This window comes from Ochlerotatus camptorhynchus, unplaced genomic scaffold, assembly GCF_037179485.1.
Source record: "Ochlerotatus camptorhynchus isolate MF236.1 unplaced genomic scaffold, CSIRO-AGI_Acam_v1.1 ptg000250l, whole genome shotgun sequence".
Lineage (NCBI taxonomy): Eukaryota > Metazoa > Arthropoda > Insecta > Diptera > Culicidae > Ochlerotatus > Ochlerotatus camptorhynchus.
The window spans coordinates 264,199-284,174 of NW_027040740.1; the positions used below are offsets into that span (position 1 = coordinate 264,199).

A 19,976-nucleotide genomic window follows, 5' to 3' on the forward strand; every position below is an offset into this window, starting at 1 on the left:
TGGTTGACAGTCCCGGAAGCTATGAAAATGCTGCTTTTCAAGTCACAGGTACAGATGGCTTGCCAAACCAGATATTTCTTTGCGAACTTTGACAGTTTCATGTGCTTGAAAACATCTGCTACATTTCCCCTTCCTTTTGCCGTATAAAACTCCTGTCCCGGAAGCTGCTTGTAGTCGGCTTTGACGTAGGTCTCGTCGTCCATTACCACGCAGTCAAACTTCGTCAGCATCGTCGTGTACAGCCTCCGGGATCGCGCTTTGGCCGTCGTATTTTGTTTATCATCGCGATTTGGAGTCACTACCTTCTTGTAAGTCGATAGTCCGGCTCGTTTTTTGGCTCGATGCACGGTTGTAGACGATACACCCAGCTTATTTGCGGCATCTCGGAGAGAGAGGTTAGGGTTTCGCTTGAAACTACCGGCAACTCTCTTTGTCGTCTCAGCGGCTTCCGGTTTTCGATTTCCCCCCGATCCAGACTTCCTGGCTGTCGACAAACGTTCCCCAAACACTTTAATTACATTTGTAACGGTTGATTTGGCAACTTTTAGCGATTTTGCCAACTTTGCGTGCGAGTAGCTCGGATTTTCGCGATGCGCGAGCAAAATTTTGATACGCTGCTCTTCTTGCTTGGACGGCATTTTGACAACTGAAGAGTGAATTCCAAAATCAAAATAGGAGCAACATTCTACACACACACACCTTCAAAATGAGGGGTGTTCAGGTTTTTTAAATGCAAAATTGAAAGAAATACGTCAAGTTGATATTGACCAAATTTTGACCGTATCACCCTTTAATTACATTGTGTATATTACTTTAAAATTTGCCTGACATGTTACTGTTGTCATCAAATACAATAATATGCTGAAATACATTTATTTGAAATTTTAAACAAATTTTCATTTGGTTTACCCCTCGTGACGATAAACAAATGCATTGGTAGCCTTTTTGGCCACAGAGGTGCTTTCATCGCTAAAAATTTGGTTCGCCAGCTAAGCGGAAGAGTGGATCATATTGTTAATATAATATATTTGGTATAAGGGTTCTCGCGTTGACAGCTACGGGTGGTACTGAACTCACTCAACTGTTGTCCCAATCAGCCCTGCGGTTTCGTAACATCCCCCTGCCCGTGAAGCTTCGGATCGTCTCCAGGTATCTGAAGATCCAGAAGTGCTAACTTTACTGAAAATCTGTTGAGTAATCCGTTATTCGTCTGCACAATTGCTCGCCGAACTTTTCCATCCACCGCCTTAATCACGTCCACGGTCTTACCCCTTAACCAACCGTTCCGCTTACATTCATCCACAACGAGGACAAGGTCTCCTGCTTTCAACGGCTTGACCGGTTCGAAGCACTTGATACGCCGTACTCTCGAATCCAGCAAACCCAGAAGCGGTTCACCAATCACTGTGCGAGACGCCAGCTGTCGCAAGGTATTTCCTTCCACATTCGTTGATGTCTTCAGTTGTGACTTTTGTACCGAACAAGAAGCGGTTTGGAATTAGTAACTCCAGTTCCATCGACTCAAGAGGAATGTACGCAAGGGGCCTGGAGTTGGTTATCGACTCTGCTTCTATAACTACCGTTTCCAAAACTTCGTCACTAGGGTGATGTGGATGGTCTGCAATGGCAGACTTAGCTGTCTTCACTAAGCGCACCAAAAATTGATACATTTTCTTGTTTTCTGTAAAAACTAATCTTGGAAAATGAGAAATTTTGGAAAACGGGTTTTCCAGGAAATGGTCTTCCGAGTAATGGCTTTACGGGAAATGTCATACATTATTTTGACATAAACCCCATACCGTACCTATATAAGAATACCACTACTACTGGAACACCTACCCTACGGGTCATCTATTTGAATTTTTTATTGTCAATGTAGCCCCAATGCTGGTTTCAAAAAGCAAACTATCATTGGGGTTGCATTGAATCTCTTGATTTTGATTATCAAATTAATTAATTAATTAATTAATGTATTAGCTGGCCAAACCTTACTCTGTTATATTTTGTTGTTGTACACTATCTTTTTTTTATTTAGTATTGCATAGTAGCGAATATAACATATCAAGAAGACTGCAATAATAAAATGTGTATGTTTATTTTGCTTAACAAAGTGTTCGGGTTATCGTCCAATCCAGTTGTGGAATAGTTCTATAATTTAATGACCAACAATTGGAAAGGCCTCAACCCCTTTTTGTAATCAAACCTCTCGAACCCCTGGTTATCGTTCGTTTATGTTTTTTTTATTAAGGGGGTCACTAGTGTGGGTCAAGCTTGTATGGCGGATCACAACCCACTGCTCCAAACTGCTTTTTCGATATTAGGCTTATTTCCGTTTCCATTCAAATTTTAAAGTTCTAGGACAAATCTAGATAGCATCCAAATTCGTTCAAATTTGACACAGCTGTTGGCGACTTCAATACAGATCGAATGAGCAGTGAGGAACAGGAGGTTGTAATGTTGACCCACCCTACTGGTCACTTTAATACCTTCTTAATGCTAGCGCTATCTATCATTTTAAGGAAATAACGAGATTTGCGTGTTTCATCATTTTGGGAGGCGAACCAGCCCAAGGCTGAAAGCCTCCCTAATAAAGATAAATTAATTAAATGTTTCATCATGCTGCTATGTAGTGCATGCCTTGCTCACTGTATTTCTCCTTTCGAGTCCAGCAGATTTGACGGTCTTCTCAATATGTTGTCTTTGATAGTAGATTAAGCTTGACTAACACGTCTCCATATTTCGATGTTTGCAATAAAAAACTGTATAAAAAACAATTGCTATTTGTTTGAATTGTACCTTAATTAACTATAACATTCTTAAACTTTATTATATCAATTTACTTTTCTTAGCGGACAGAACGACGATGAAGAAACAACCGTTTAGCAGTTTGGACCATGATAAAAATGATTTGTTGGTGTAAGAGCAGAAAACGCACTGCGGCAACTGTAGAAAAATCAACACATCATTTCCTCAGGATAATTTTATAATGTGGTGTACATAAAATAGGCATAGATACCCTAATATTATAGGTAATATGAAATACATAGAGTTCCCCGCGGTTTAATTTTAAGGTGCTTGATCAATTGTGGGTTAATGCTAATTGTAATCGTTTTATGTTCATTTCCCCTATCATTAAAATATGAAGACTATAGTGCAGGCCAACTCAACATTTTTAAATCGCGGACCAAATGCTGGAATACATAAATTTTATTTTAAACTGGAGCCAGCTTTTACGCGGTGCGTTTTTAACGTTTTTTCAGTCTTCTTATCTAAAAGTAAACACTTCTGATTTTGGTGTTTCCACATTTTTACAAAAGCGTACTATACGGCCCTGTGCGGCATAACAGTCCCATTAGCATTAGCGAAAATGAGTTAAACGTTGGAATCGATTGTCAAGTACCATCACTTTACTATGTACACGAGAAGTTTCTTTGTTCAGAAAATGTCGCGAAAAATACCAAAACTTTGTTGTCCCATCCATAAGAGCCCATGGATAAAAAAATCTTCAACAGCGTTTTTCTCAGCTTGCTGACAACTATGCTGAAAAGGGCAGTATTGTAATAGTGGTACAAAATATCGATTTTGTTCCACCCCACTCAATCGATTTCAAATCAGTTTCTGATCATTAAAAAAATCAGCTCATTTGGATGCAAACTCGTACTGCTCTGACCCTTTGAAGTGTATATGGAATTTACTATGGAAAAGTTTTCTTTTTTGTACTCATCCTTTTTTTTCGCCATATGATATACGGAAAAGTTAGCTATCTATACTTATGTGAAATTTTCAGAGCTACCGTGCAAGCACCATATTGTGAAGAGCTCCATATTATGAACGGCAAAACGCACTTAAAATGTTTGAACATTAATTGAAATAACGTTATATTCCTTTACTTGTGTTGTGTATATCTTCATTACAAAAAAAGTCTGATTCACTTCAATATTTGACGAAAAAATGTAAATAAAACAAATAACACGCTGGAGTTAAAGTATTGATCAAAATATGTTAAATATAAATAATTTCACTACACTTTTGCCTGATATTAACAAGTCAGTTATTTTCTACATCTATCGATGGTTTCAGTTAGTGAAATCTCGTAAATGTGTTTTCACACTTTTCCCACTTTGTGCCTTAATACTGAACTTTTAAAAAGCCACACAAAAAGAGTACAGTTTGCGACTTTTTGTAGCTGGTAAAGGCGTTTCCAATAAAACCTGAATTTCCCATCTACATACATCATTTGAGAGCTACCGTGAAGGATTTCATACAAATCTCAGAAAAAAAATGCTTTCCTAAAAGGCTTTCCCCAGTTGGATTCAAAATCAAGTGTTCAAAATATGGAACGCAGGTTCGCTTTCTATATAAAATTTGATTCATTATACATTTAGATTTATTTTATAACATGTGGCTTTTCCCTGCTCCCGTTCCCTGCAAAAAAGAAGAAAAAAGAAGATGAGCAGTCTACATGACTATGAGAGGAAATACTTTTTAAATAGCAACATTCTTTTCATTATGATCTTACGTTGAGATCTTCTTAACCGTTCAGAATACGGTGCTTGCATGGTACAACTTTGTTCAGGAAAATTAATTATTATTTACTTTATTTAACGTCGGTCTCTGTTCCGCCAATCACCGACGGATATCAATTGCCATCCATTGACGGCAATCGAATGTGCAGGAGGGCAGCTTCCACACCTGCGTAGGATATCGCACCCATTCAACGAACATGGGCCGGGACCAACGGCTTTACTTCCCTTCCGAAGTAAGACGTGACCAGAGATTTTTATGCCTGACGAAAATCCCATCAACCTCGGCTGGGATTAAACCCAGACCCATTGGGATGAGAAAGTAGTCACGCTTACCATTACACCAACGTCGCCGGCTAAGTTGTGATTTCGAGTCTACCCGTGAGTCTAGGTATACCTAGTTTTGCCCCATATGGCGATCATATCCTACTTTCCCTATATTTAATTACAAGGATTGGTGGTTGGTTGTCTTTATTAAGGAGATTTTCAGCCAGACGCTGGTTCATCTTCGGAAAATTACAAGGAAAAAGAACCGATGTACCGTGTGGTGCCCGTTCACCACTCAGTTTATAGCAAAATGATTTTTGCAACAATAGTAAAATAATTTGTATAGGTGTATAGAGACTATGTTTACACTATCTTGAAGGTTATTATCTTAGGAATACAGGAAAAATATAAAACTTCCAAAAAATGCTATCAATAATAAATTTGAGACATACACCCCTATTCTGTATTTCGTTCGAAACGAAATTCCCATACAAAAAATTATTTTTTTGTGTAAGAATTTCGTTTCGAACGAAATACAGAATAGGGGTGATATTAGAAACAAGGGTTCCATTCACCGCTCATTGCATGGTGGAAATAGGGTTACGGTATGTAATGTGGGTCTAGTCCTTTCATTCGGCCTATCACGCAAATAAATAATTAATTAAGGAATATTACACAAAAAATAAGGAAAATATTGATCACTGATGGTTGATAAATGTGTACCACACACAAATCAATTTATATCACAACATTTCAATACATTTTCAGCTCTCGTAAGTAATAAAACTGGTTGAGAATATCACAATGTTCGGAGTTTTTAGCCGCCATGACTTATAAGGTTAAGATGGGAAGGTTGACTGACGATCATCAAATGGCCTGATTATGGCATTTATTGATTGGAATTACCTGATAATACACACTAGACGTAAAACTTACAGTTGCTGTTTGAATATTTTATGTTTATTTTAATTGTTTAACAACGTTTTCACAAGTAAAACATGGACCCAACTTTAGGGACACATTTCTTTTCTATGTTCCTAACTATGGCCCATGAAATTCATTTGACAGCATATAGCAATAAGAGTAACGTCAACAATGTTGTTTTGCATTTGGATGATAAGGAACGAACAGGAAGGGAGATTTTTTCTGCCAAACCTGTATAATGAACATCACAATGTTCTGATTTAGATATTCTGCGGTCAAAAGACGATAAGCGAAATTTTTAATTTTTAATTTTTAAATTGAGTGATTTAATGTAGTTTTCGTAAAATTTTCTCTAAGAAATGTTTTGAGGAATGAAGAGCATTAAGTTAACAGTGATAGTGATAAAAAAAAATACATCAGAAAACGTTACCAAGAGCGTTTTTTTGAGGATCAAACAAGATAGGACGAAGTTGCATCCATAAATAGACCCAATTTGGGGACAATAGACCCATATTACATACATTTCCCTCGTGAGTTATTGTCTTAAAAAAAGTAAGTTTTTCAACTTTTCGTGGTTTCTGATAGCAAACGACATGATAAGCATATCTAAGCATACCATTTAGCAGTAGAATATCGTTTGCAGGTAAATTCATTGATGAGTTATGATTAAAAACGTAATCGATGGCTGCATATTAGACCGAGGTTAGGGACGTATACCCTATTACCTTTTTTTTAAAAAGAGGCGGTAAACGGAACCCTCGATTGAGGTTGGTTCTTCATTCACCCGAGCATTCACCGCTCATGTGGATGTAAACAAAACTTATATTTTTCGACAACAATCTGTGGAATAATGTATAGAACGTTACAAATCAATACAGGCAAGCCTTTTTTGCCAAAATTTGGGCTAGTTTAATCAATGTTTGAGTTACTTTTATAATAATTTGACTTTCTTTTAAGGAAGTAAAGCGCACTCAATTTGGGAAAATCGATTACCGTGAACCCTCGGTAATCTGACCGTTCTTAATCTAAACAATTTTTAGTTTGAATCCCGCTAATCTGCACGCCGAGCAAACTAAAAATTGATCAAACGTCATCCAGCACCAATGAGAAGAATTACCGAGGTGAAGCTATGTAGCTCATTGATCTAGCACATGGAATAGAGTAAAGTGGAATGGAACGCTGATGCTGACGTAGTATTGTGGTTCCGGCTTTATCATTCAGTATAAAAAGCAGTTGTCAAGTATCAACATGTCAGTTGATAGAGGCGTAAAATGAGGTTGCCCGAGCAGGAGAAAATAACTTATTAATGCCGGATTCTGACCTGATACCAACATTTGGTGTTGATCAGTCTGAAATAAGAGGTAAAATACCAAAGAATAATACCAAAAAAATTGCATGCAAAATGCTTTGTAAATAACAAAAATTGATATTTGGATACCAACAGAATAATTGTAAGGTATCGTTTTGGTATTTCATTTGCATAATTTGCTATTGAAATCCCTAATAAAAATTATCATAATCGAACGATAACCCAAATGATTGAACTATTCCACAAATGGTTTGGACGATACCCCGAACACGTCGTAAAGCAAATTAATCGCAACATTTTTATTAGGGATGGTATTGTGGGAACATGTTTTTGATATTTTACCTCTTATGTCATGCTAATCCATAACAATTATTCATGGTATCGAGATATTCGTTGTTGCTCGGGTGACTACGATTATTTCGGGAAGGCAATAAAGTGCGGGAACTCTGTGTGTTAATAAAGAGTAACTGTTGCAGTAAAGGCTATACGTTCCTATTATGATACGTAGGGTAAGGTGTGGAAATATGGGTCTGTTGCTTAATGTATTTAGTTATTTAATTGTCAACATCAGCAGGTACAATTTACCCCAATAATTGTTTGACAAATTAAACCACCATTGTGCTAAATTAAACCTGCCGATGTTGATAAACAAATAAATACATAACTCAAATAACTGATCTATCTTGTCCCGCGACCCATCTTGCCTCACCTAACCCTGCATATAATGTCATACTAAATTCCCATAAATCATAATAGGGTCTGTAGCCATAACTGGTATACCCTTTAAACCTTACGCTATTTAATATTTAGGTTAAACGTAACCAAATCAAAAAATTCCCGCCAGGGAATTTGATATTAAAAAAATGTTAAAGGGAGATACCTATTACATTTTTTTTTCATTTCAATATGTAATACCGTTGTTTTTACTGTAAAGGAAAGTACTCTAATGTTAGTCTGTGAATACAAAAAAAAACGATTCATCGCTAAAAATCTCATGTTCCCATATTTTCGGTTTTCGATGATACATGCTATGCGACTATGAATGGTACAAACAGTAATTTTTGAAATATGGTTCTCTTTTGTTTTTGCATGAGCTTATAATATTCGCTTAGGCTGATATAGAGGACATCTACCATTTAAACTTTTTAAGTAAATGAAGTATATTTATAGTAGTTTTAGGAATAACGCCATCGAGCTTTAAAAAGTTTATTTTTCTTTGTAAAAGTGTATTTTAACTTTTTTGTTTGTTTTAGCATCCACATTTAGTTTTACATTCCAGGTTAGCAAATTATTTCAATGTTTCATGAAAACAAAAGTCTGATGTATGTAGGAGAAGCATATAAACAAAATGCTAGACGAAATGCTTGTTAATAATAAAGTTAACAGAACATCTAAACGGTATGCCTTAAAGAATTTGGAACAGTAAATTCCCTGTGCTTAATCTTAATTTTAACATAAAAGATAAGAAGCCTTATCCGCTTTTTGACTTTTTTATTTTCTTTAAAAAAAATGGCTTTGTCATTGAAACAATGTATTTAGCGCTAAGTAAGTAAGTACCTAACATTGTTTAGGTTGAAAAAATTCAGATCACACATTTATCAACATTATAAATTCATGGGAATTAATCTTGTACCTTTGTATTTTAGTCGTTTTAACCAATATGTTTACTGTAAAATACTCCATTTTTTAAGATACTTTGCAACAGAACATTTGCAATTTTAACGAAATCAGAAATGAAAAACACGGTCGTAAATTAATGGCACTCAACGCACTGACACAGATATTATTTTTACAGGCTGGGCAAATGGTGCCATAATCTCCCAGCATGCCAAGTTTGATAGCTCTCTTCCGAAAATTATTAAGAACCTAATTGTGTGATTTACGGTTATATGCAGCTACATATACATTCCACTGTCCAATTAAGTTATGATTGACTTAGAATTCCTCTTTCTAGAATTCCTAAAGTTTTAATATTTAAAATGATAATTTTAAAGTTTATTTATCAGTTTATCTATATATAAGTTGAGTATTAAGCAAAAAATGAGATGCATTTTGACTACAAAACGAAAGTGAGATTATAAAGCATTCATTTTAGATAATATGGATTTTATTTTGATGCAAAATAATTGAAAAGCAACTTTTACATGAATATAATTAAGCTGCCCAGTGAAAGATTTGTATGTATGTAAGAAAAAAATAGAAAAGACAAATATGACGTCTGTCTGATCTTTATATAGTGTGAATTTATGTATTCCCAAAATACATGCATGTGTTTTATGTATACATGAGCAATATTTAAAGAAAGAAAGCCCAATAAATTCTTATACGATAGTTTCTTAACCCTTGGCCCTTGATCGATATGGATCGACCTTTTTTTTCACATTTCGTCCCTGTAGTTTAACCTGCTTAGAGCAGGCTATCTAACAGAGACCCGTACAAAAGGACGAACCACTAAAGGCCGAAACACAAATGGCCGAAAATATTCTAAGGTACCACAAAAGACCGAAAACCAAACAGGCCGAAAATTTATTGATACTAAATTTGTTGAAAATTGCTTCCAAACAATCTGTTAGCCTTTCTGCTCGCACAACTGACATGGCTCGTTAAATGGTTTGCAATCACAAAAAATGAAGCCAAGATGAAATTAGATATAGCTGAATTAGATTTGCTGAATCCTGATGAATGTGGGCGTCTTAGTGGAATACCTGTATAATGAGAGAGAGAGAGAGAGAGAGAGAGAGAGAGAGAGAGAGAAGGATTAGTAATTTCCATTTAATTCCACTACCTTATTTGCTTATCCTTGACAGATACGAGGGGGACGACTCTATCTACGATGCAGAAAAGATTGTGTTTTGCTGTGGCTAGCTGCACGCACGCGGAGTAGATAGAAGGAAGATTTACGTCTATTTTAAGATTTCCTGCAAAAAGATGAAGCACGATGCAAGTAGATACGAGAAATTAAAGATGATTTTTCGAAGATTGATTCACTAGTGTGAGATTTTTTGAGCATCTAGAATTGAGATTTAGATGTGTCGCCCCCCTCGGACAGATACGTGTATTTCGTCAACAATGTGCAGACTTCTTCAGTGTCTTGTAATAATACTCGTAGTCGAGTATTAGTACAAGACAGTGAAGAAGTCTGCACCTTGTAGACGAAATACGCGTATCTGTCAATGATAAACAAATAAGGTAGTGGAATTAAATGGAAATTACTAATCCTTCCCTCTCTCTCATTATAGATTTGCTGACGTTTTGGGAAAAACCAGTAAGTGGTAAGCTGCGGGTAAGGAAATGGGAGATGCGATAGAGGTGAACGGTTTATTTACACATACGCAACATTCTGATTGGGTAGCGAGTTGCGCAAGAAGTTGAATGTGTGTAACTAGAACGTACAGCAAAACGGACCAAGAGCAATATCGCTGCTAATGACGATTTTCGATTTGAGAATACCTCCCATCTTGAACGAAGCCATCATCGTCATTGAATACTCAAATCGAATGGCTATTAGGGCTATGTTAATGAAATGGTGAATTTTCACTTAAATTTAACAGATGGAAGATTTTTAAATAAAACCTGATATCGTACCAGACTTATTTCTGACAGACCAGGGGCCTTATTACGGGTGTCACTACACGGTGATAAGCAAGTGATACTCAGAATAAGATTCGTGATTACCGTACAAATCAAATGGGAATCACTTCACCGTGACGACAAGTGACAACTTTTCACCGTGAAGTGACATCCGTAATAAGCCCCCAGGAATAAATTTGGACAAACACCTTCTCGAAAATCAGATGATCAACAACAGAAGGATTTTCGAACATCATTATTTCAGTGCCAACATTTCAAAGGGGCGTAATTGCATTTGTAAACAATGGCTTTAGCCGTCAATTTCTTGTAAATAAAAGCTCACTCATAAAAATTAATTGCACCAACAGGTAGAAGAATGTTTCCTCTACCAGCTAGCATTGTTAACTTGGAAAAGTAAGCTTTTATTTACGAGAAATCGACGGCTAAAGCCATTGTTTACAAAAGCAATTACGCCTCTTTGAAATGTTGGCACTGATTTATTTTAGAAGCGTCAAATAATGTAAGTGAAAATTCACCAAATGGAACAGAGCTTAGGTAGCTTCCATTATATTTTATTTCGAAGATGCTGTTCACACGCCCAAACGCGAACGAGTGTCAGCGAGTGTCGTGAGCCCCAACCCTTTGTTAAATTTCTCGCAACCACCGATCGAGCAAGGTGACGACCAGAAAAAGAAGAAGAAGCAGCACGATAGTATATAAGCGATGAAGCTAGTGACATCATCATCATAGCTGTAAATAGTAGTTATAAGTAGACTCCTTTTTCCAATTCAAATCATACCAATCCCACCAAGGTGGTCATACTTTAAAATATGCCTGATAGGACTAGAAACTGTAAATAATAATTAAAATATCACTGTACTAAAGTTGAAAAGACGCATCTGTGTCACTTGAAAAATTCATACATGTAAACCACACAAACACAAGAAATAAAGATCATTTAACTGTTAACTGACATCATCATCATTCAATTCAAACTTAACACCCCCCTCTCGAAGGGGTATTCTGTAGACTAGTAGAAAAACGTGAATACGTAAATGAGAATAAGAAATTAAACAAAGATGAAGAGCCTGATAGGCTAATAAATTAAAATGTTAAAACAATGTAAAATCATAATTAATAGAAATAAACGTAATTTTACTACTAGCTACTGACATCATCATCACATCAGTCGAGTGTTGGATAGCAGGCCGTTTAGATGATTTTATAGGGTAGAGAGCTACTTCGTCGTAATCGCCCATTTCCGTTCTATCGAACAAGAAACATCAATAATATCAATGATTTCACCGTGCAAACATCAATAATAGGTTTGTTCCTATGCGTTTGTTCATTAGCTACAGCATAAATCCTGTTAGAGCGCATTGTATGATTATTTACGCTCATTGTTCTCAAAACAAAAGAAGCGCTCCTAGCGAATCCCCTTTTTCTACGTTTATCCGTAGAACGAAGAAAATCTAATGGCGTTTCAATGCGTTTTGACGGAATTGAAACTCGTAGAACGAATCAAGAATCAAGAAGCAGTATTAGATTTTAAACAATATCTCAACAATTTGTGACTCTTTATCAAATCCAACGGTACGTATGGGAAGGTGAATAAATTTAGAAGTCATCATTGACAGAAATTTTCTTTTTTTTTGTTTAAACTCGTTCAGAAAAGAGAGGTAAAGCGCGGGCTGAGCTTAGTAGAACAGAAATTAGATCAAAAACTGTCGGTGCTTTTCGTGATTGGTTTCTTTTGCCGGTTGTGAGCAGAACAAGAATGAACTAAAGATATAAGAAGGGACGAGAAGCAGTTCAACAGATGGCGGCGGTGGTTAGTCCTGGGTTGGACCCAGGAAGCCTTCCTCCGGATGATGGAACCGTTCATTGATGGATGAATAACGGTAAATTCGTTCAGCTGAATGGGTTGACAGAAACTCAACCCATTCATGGTAGGAAAATCATTAGTTAGTCTATGAAATCGAGGGAGCTAATACCGAAGCAGATGTCAGTAAATTTGTGCTACGAGTACGAAAATAGTTCGAAATTCTATCCGCCAGACTATGAATATAGTGTAAGGAGAAAGCATACTGCCGAAACTGCAAAGGTGATCACGGACCGTCTAGCAGGAAGTGTCCAGTATACTTGGCGGAGAAGGAAATCTCAAAACTTCGAGCCACCAAAGGAATCAGTTACGAAGAAGCATGCAAGCAATTCAACGCGGGGGCCGGATCTTACGCCGATGTCAGTAAGGTTCAACAACGATTGAGTGTTCATCAAAACAACGCAATTGGAGCAATGCTGAAGGAAAGGATGCCATCATCAAGCAGCTGATCCCGAGCAAAGTTGGATATCAAAACACTATCAAAATGATATCTAATTTTGTTTTAGAAATCATGTTGATAACATATTTTGATATGCTATTTTTTTTAAATTTTGGTTTATTTGGTATATTTTGATATTAATTTGAAAAAAATATAATTAAAAACAACATTTGATATTTTATGAAAAAAGCATCCACATTTATCACTGAAATCTACATTTATTTTTATTTTTTCTTCTTACGAGTCACAGGATGCTTGACACAACAATTATGATTTCATTCCTCGCCGATAGCTTGAAGTAGCCGGACGTAGTTTGTTCGTGTCTCCGTTGCGGGTATTGGTTTCGTAGCCGGTGGAGTTTTTTTTCCCACCATAGTGGTTTTTTTATATCGCGCGTTTTACCTACCGTGGACGAAGTTCAGTGCCCAAGGCAACCGCAGTCAGCAGAGGAAGTAGCCACCTTTAGCGACGCTATAGGTGGACTATCATATCACCGTCATCGTCTCATCACCACTCCAAAGCAGCAAGCAACAACAACAAAGCAGCAAACGGAGTGGCTGCACCAGCTCACACAGCCGGCACCGGCCGGTGTTAAGTATACTATACAATAGTCTTCTCTAGCCCATTACCGCGCTTTTGTTATAAAATTTTGCGCGTGGCTTTGCCCTCTCCCCTGATAGGGTTGTAAGGGCTATAGTGGTGCAACTTCTTGCAACTAGTGAAAGTTTTTTTTTTTTTTTTTTTTTTGATAATTTTGTTTTTGTTTTGCTTGGTTGTTTATACACTGGGCAACAAAATATTAACATGTAGTAGTTAAGTAGTTTAATTGGCGAAGGGTTTTTTTTTTAGTTTTTTTTTCCTTTCCTTTTTAAGCGGTTGTGCACCGCTTTTGCGCAACACTCATGGCGTCTTCGGATACCTACGTTGCGCGAACTAGATACTACCAACCGTCTTCGAAAGGACCATGGGTTGTCTTTTTTCGGCCTAAAAATAAATCTTTGAAAACTCTCGACATTTCGAGAGACTTGCTGCGGAAGTATCCGGGAATCTTGGTACATAAGGAGAGATTCAATAAACTGCGTGTAGAAGCACCGACTTATGATCTGGCAAATAAAATTGCTGAACATGAGCTGTTTAGTGTTGAGTACAACATCTACATCCCTTCTCGAGATGTGGAGATAGAAGGTGTGGTCTCCGACGCGAGTCTGAGTGTCGAGGATTTAAAACGAGCATCGGGTTGCTTCAAAAACTCGAAAATCGGTCAGCAGGTACAGATACTGGATGTTAGGCAACTGCATTCAGTATCTTTGCAAGATGGCAAGAAAGTTTATCAGCATTCAGACTCGTTTCGGGTGACTTTCGCTGGTTCAGTTCTCCCAAACTTTGTCAAAGTTGATGGTGCTTTTTTTCCGGTGCGGTTGTTTGTACAGAGGGTATATAATTGTACCGACTGCAAAAGGCTGGGACACTCAGCCAGCCATTGCGGCAACAAAACTCGTTGTGGCAAATGTGGTGAAAACCACAAAAAGGATTCTTGCCACAAAGAATCAGTAAAATGCGCTTATTGTGGCGAGAATCCTCACCCCTTGCAGGAGTGCCTGATGTACAAGCAGCACTTCGATAAAGTGCAGCGTTCAATCTCTGGACGCTCCAAGCAGACATATGCACAAATGGTGAAGGCTGCATCAGCCGTCCAAGATGAAAATCAATTTTCGATTTTGTCAGCTGAAGAATCGGACTCTGACTCATCCGATGAGGGTGACTCAACGGTGGTACACGCACCTTTGAAAACGAACGGATCCTCAAAACGAAAATGCTCCTCCCCGAAAGTGCGCCGTAAGAAAACTAAAGTCACTCCCAGAGGGTTGCAAAATTCCCAGGGTAATGGGGATGAAAAAATTAAATCGAAGGCTCCTACTGCTCCACTTCCTGGCTGCAGTAAGGATTTTCCGCCATTACCCAACAAAGAAAAGAAAAACAAAAAAGCTGCTCCTCAAACTTCCCAAAAGAAATCCAAGTTCGAACGCGGTTTGCTAGCTTTTTCGGACATTGTGGAATTCATATTAAATATGTTCAACATACAAGACCCTCTTAGAAGCTTAGTTTCTGCCTTGCTTCCAACATTAGAATCATATCTTAAGCAATTGACTGTTTCATGGCCCCTCCTTGCATCAATCATATCTTTCGATGGATAATTCGTCGAACGAGGTTGAAGATATGATCACTGTGCTACAGTGGAACTGCCGTAGTCTAGTGCCTAAACTAGACTCGTTCAAATTTTTACTTCACAATTCTGATTGTGATATATTTGCTCTCTGTGAAACATGGCTTTCTTCCGATAAAGAACTCAACTTCCACGATTTTAACATTATACGCCTGGATAGAGACGATTCTTATGGAGGAGTACTTTTAGGGATCAAAAAGTGCTACCCTTTCTACAAAATTTCCCTTCCTGCTCTATCCGGCGTCGATATCGTTGCTTGCCAAATAAATGTGAAGAACAAAGATCTTTGCATAGCTTCAGTATACGTTCCACCAAGAACCTCCATTAGCCGTAGTCAACTCTGGAATCTAGTTTCGATTCTTCCATCCCCAGTATTAATTCTGGGTGATATGAACTCCCATGGTACTGGGTGGGGCGATCTATATGACGACAATAGAGCGGCTATTTTTTACGATTTATGTGACGATTTCAATTTGACTATTTTGAACACTGGTGAAGCGACACGTATAGCAAAACCTCCGGCTCGAGAAAGCCGACTCGACCTATCTTTGTGTTCAAGATCGCTATCATTGGATTGTCAGTGGAAGGTTATCAATGATCCCCATGGTAGCGATCATTTGCCAATCATCATTTCAATAAAGTGTGGCCCTCACTCTGCAGAACCATCTCGGGTTCCATTTGATCTTACAAGGAACATCGACTGGCAGAAATATGCAACGGCAGTGACAATCGGTGTCGAATCAATAGATGCGCTTCCACTATTGGAAGAATATCGATTCCTAGCCGATTTGATTTACAAAAGCTGACTGGAAGCACAAAAAAGAAAAGTTCCAAGTGCACCCTTTAAAAGGAGACCAGGCACACCTGGTTGGGACGAAGAATGCACAAAATTGTATGTAGAAAAATCTGATGCTTTCAAAGCTTTTCGTAGACAAAAAACCTCCACTTACTTCGAGGAATATTCAAAGCTTGAGACAAAGCTGAAACAATTAATCAAAGCAAAAAAACGCGGTTATTGGCGCAATTTCGTCGAGGGACTCTCACGAGAAACCTCAATGAACACCTTGTGGAGGGTGGCTCGCAACATGCGTAACCGCTCATCTTTCAATGAGAGTGAAGAATACTCCAACCGATGGATATTCGATTTCGCTAAAAAGGTCTGTCCGGACTCAGTTCCAGCACAAAATATTCTTCGAGAAGCGTCTCCTAGTGGCGGCTCTCTGGATAGACCATTCTCAATGCTGGATTTCTCTATGGCTCTTCTTTCATCGAACAACTCCTCACCGGGAAGCGATATGATTAAATTCAATCTTCTGAAAAATCTCCCAGATATCGCTAAAAGACGCTTGCTAGATTTATTCAATTCCTTGCTAGAAAACAACATTGTACCGCCTGAATGGAGACAGGTCAAAGTAATAGCCATTAAAAAACCTGGCAAATCAGCGTCTGACCATAACCGATTGCTATGCTTTCGTGCATTGAAAATGATCCTTCGGAGACTCGATCACTGGGTCGAATCAAATAACTTGCTATCAAATACACAGTTTGGGTTCCGCAAGAGCAAAGGAACAAACGATTGTCTAGCGCTGCTTTCCACAGATATTCAACTGGCCTTTGCACACAAGGAGCAATTGGCTTCAGTATTCTTGGACATTAAGGGGGCTTTTGATTCAGTTTCCATTGAAATTCTGTCAGACAATCTGCACAGATGTGGACTTTCTGGAATTTTAAATAATTTCTTGTACAATTTGTTGTCAGAAAAGCAAATGAACTTTTCCCTTGGACAACTGACAACTTCCAGAATTAGCTACATGGGCCTGCCCCAAGGCTCATGTCTCAGCTCTCTTCTTTATAACTTTTACGTCAAAGATATCGACAACTGTTTGGCAGAACAATGCACGCTAAGACAACTTGCAGATGACGGTGTGGTTTCCGTAAGAGGTCCACATGCCGTGGACTTGCAAGGACCATTGCAAAATTCCTTAGATAACTTGTCTTCTTGGGCTATGAATCTAGGGATCGAATTCTCGCCGCAGAAAACTGAACTGGTAGTTTTTACTCGAAAGCGGTACCCAGCCCAAATGCAGCTTAATCTTTTGGGCAGAAACATTACCCAATCATTGTCTTTCAAGTACCTTGGGGTCTGGTTTGATTCAAAGTGCACTTGGAATGCCCATATTACGTATTTGAAGCAAAAATGTCAGCAGAGGATCAACTTTCTCCGTTCAATTTGCGGCACATGGTGAGGTGCTCATCCGGGAGACCTCATAACGCTTTATAAAACAACTATTCTCTCTGTTCTAGAGTACGGCTCTTTCTGCTTTCTCTCGGCAATAAAAAGTCACCTAATAAAATTGGAACGAATTCAATATCGTTGTCTGCGTATTGCTCTAGGCTGTATGCACTCAACGCATAACATGAGTCTCGAGGTTCTGGCAGGAGTAACACCCCTCCAGAACCGTTTCTGGGAACTCTCTCTCAGAATACTAATCAAATGCGGAGTGACGAACACACTTATAATTGCTAATTTTAAAGAAATTCTTGGGCTGAACACACAATCTCGATTTATGAGAATCTACCACCACTACATATCATCAGATATGTGTCTTTCTTGTTATACTCCAGACCGTGTTCACTTCACCAATCGCAGTTCCTCATCTTATTTCCTTTCAAAGGTAAGGGAGCAGATGTGTGTGCTGGTCGAAAGATCATATATGATTACCTTTGTATGGGTCCCCTCACATTGCTCAATCCCAGGCAATGAGAAGGCGGACTCTCTCGCAAAGGTGGGCGCGCAGGAAGGTGAATTGTATGACAGGCAAATTTCACACGATGAATTTTACCATTTAGTGCGTCAGAGTACCTTTTCGAGTTGGCAAACCGATTGGTTACATTCAATTATTCCTAATGTTTCTTCGAGAGCGTGGTTTAAAGGCTTGGGCTTAAGTCGTGACTTCATTCGCGTGATGAGTAGACTTATGTCCAACCACTACTCGCTAGATGCTCATCTCAATAGAATAAACCTCGTGGACAGCAACATCTGTCGGTGTGGAAACGGTTACGATGACATCGATCACGCAGTTTGGCAATGTACGGATAATGACGCCGCCAGAGAGCAACTTTTGAATACCCTCGAGGCCCAAGGAAGACAACCCTATGTTCCTATCAGAGACGTGTTGGCAACCCGTGATCTCTGCTATATGCAGTCCGTTTATGTTTTTCTTCAAATGTCTAGTATAAGAATTTAATTCCTTTTGTCTTTTGTCTCTCTTTATTAGTTTTTGTTTGTCTTGTCCCCCCGTCTCGATGAGTCTCATCGTCGCCCACTGGTCACCCACCATAGCCGGTCGAACTCCGGACGAAGCTAGAACAGCACTACCGTTCATACTGGCGACAACGCTCTGATGAGACAACGAAACCCTACCCCAAGCTTCTCCCCTGATCCTATCCTTCGAAAATGTACCCTTTTAACCTCGAGAAAGTCGCGAGTAATCGGCCCAACTCCTACTAGACATAGAATTAAGTGAATTTTGTTACACACAGTGAACAATGAATTATCGGCTCCGTAAAGCTAACGCGATTGAGCCTTCCAAATAAACGAACTAGATAAAAAAAAAACAATTATGATTTTAATAGTGTTGATTTACATCATTTATTGATATTAATTTACCAGCGAATTGAATTTACAAATCGATATAAAATTGATTTCGTCCTGTTCGTCTGTAATACTTATACTAATACATTATCGAATATTGTAATTTAACTTTCGTAGGCTCAGTCGATTTCTTAGCTCATATTTAAACATGTTGTCATAAATCTCATTAAGTATCAGTTCTCTCCCAACAAAATAAATATCGTCATTAATGGCTGTTAAAATATGATCGATGCGAAGGAACTGATCATTCATAATAATATAGGAATCTTCGTAGACTAAATTCCGTTATAATTGCTTATCTTTTGACAGATACGCGTATTTCGTCTACTACTTGCAGACTTCATCAGTGCCAAGTATTAAACACCAACTTCAGTGATGTTGAGTACTTGTCACTGATGAAGTCTGCAAGTAGTAGACGAAATACGCGTATCTGTCAAAAGATAAGCAATTATAACGGAATTTAGAGGAAATAAACCAACCCACTCAAAGCTCTTCATAAAGGGATTCCGTTAAGAGGTTCGACAAATTTAAAGGATTCGTAGACTACATAGACTACGTAGACTACGAGTTTTACATGATTCGTGTGTCCTATTCCTATATTGAATTTAATTCCACTTGAATTTGTCATGAAAACGAAACTCTAAATTTAAAAACTTCACATCGTCTATTTCTATGCTATTTGATCTAATAAACTTCTATCGTTCGTCATATTTTAACTTTTGTTATTTGTCTATAATGACAAAAGCGATTCATTATATATTTTCTTGTAATTTGTACCACTGGATGATTATTTCCAGTTCTGTACTTTAATATGGCACCATTCGCACTTTATTGACATTTTTTGTATAGGTATCAACCAATAGACTTCAATACATTCAGATTACTAAATTTGATATCATGATATCAAAATAATAACTATTTTTTTTTATTCTTACCATAGTTACAATAACATATTGATTACTTATTTTGTTTATTATTGACGAAATTACTAATATCAAAACGCATACATAGATTTGTTATCTAAAAAACATAATTTGTTATCTTTTTAATATTCTTCATATACCATTTAGATCTAATTTTTGTTATGATTACTGTTAACTCGACCACATGAACGCATATATCAAAATATCAAATTTAGTTTTCCATTTTGTTTTCATTCTCTGCTCGGGATGGAAACCGTCGC

At 37.8% G+C, this 19,976-nt stretch overlaps 1 protein-coding gene across 3 annotated transcripts in view; it reads left to right on the forward strand.

Moving 5' to 3' along the window:
- The window catches only part of stan (Protocadherin-like wing polarity protein stan), a 102,534-nt gene extending 98,293 nt beyond the window's left edge, over positions 1-4,241 (forward strand). For all 3 annotated transcript variants that reach the window (XM_065226385.1, XM_065226384.1, XM_065226383.1), the window contains one exon: positions 2,850-4,241. In XM_065226385.1, the coding sequence (XP_065082457.1) occupies positions 2,850-2,883 (34 nt within the window). In that variant the 3' untranslated portion in view covers positions 2,884-4,241. The remainder of the gene's footprint in view (positions 1-2,849) is intronic.
- The last annotated feature ends 15,735 nt before the right edge of the window (positions 4,242-19,976 follow it).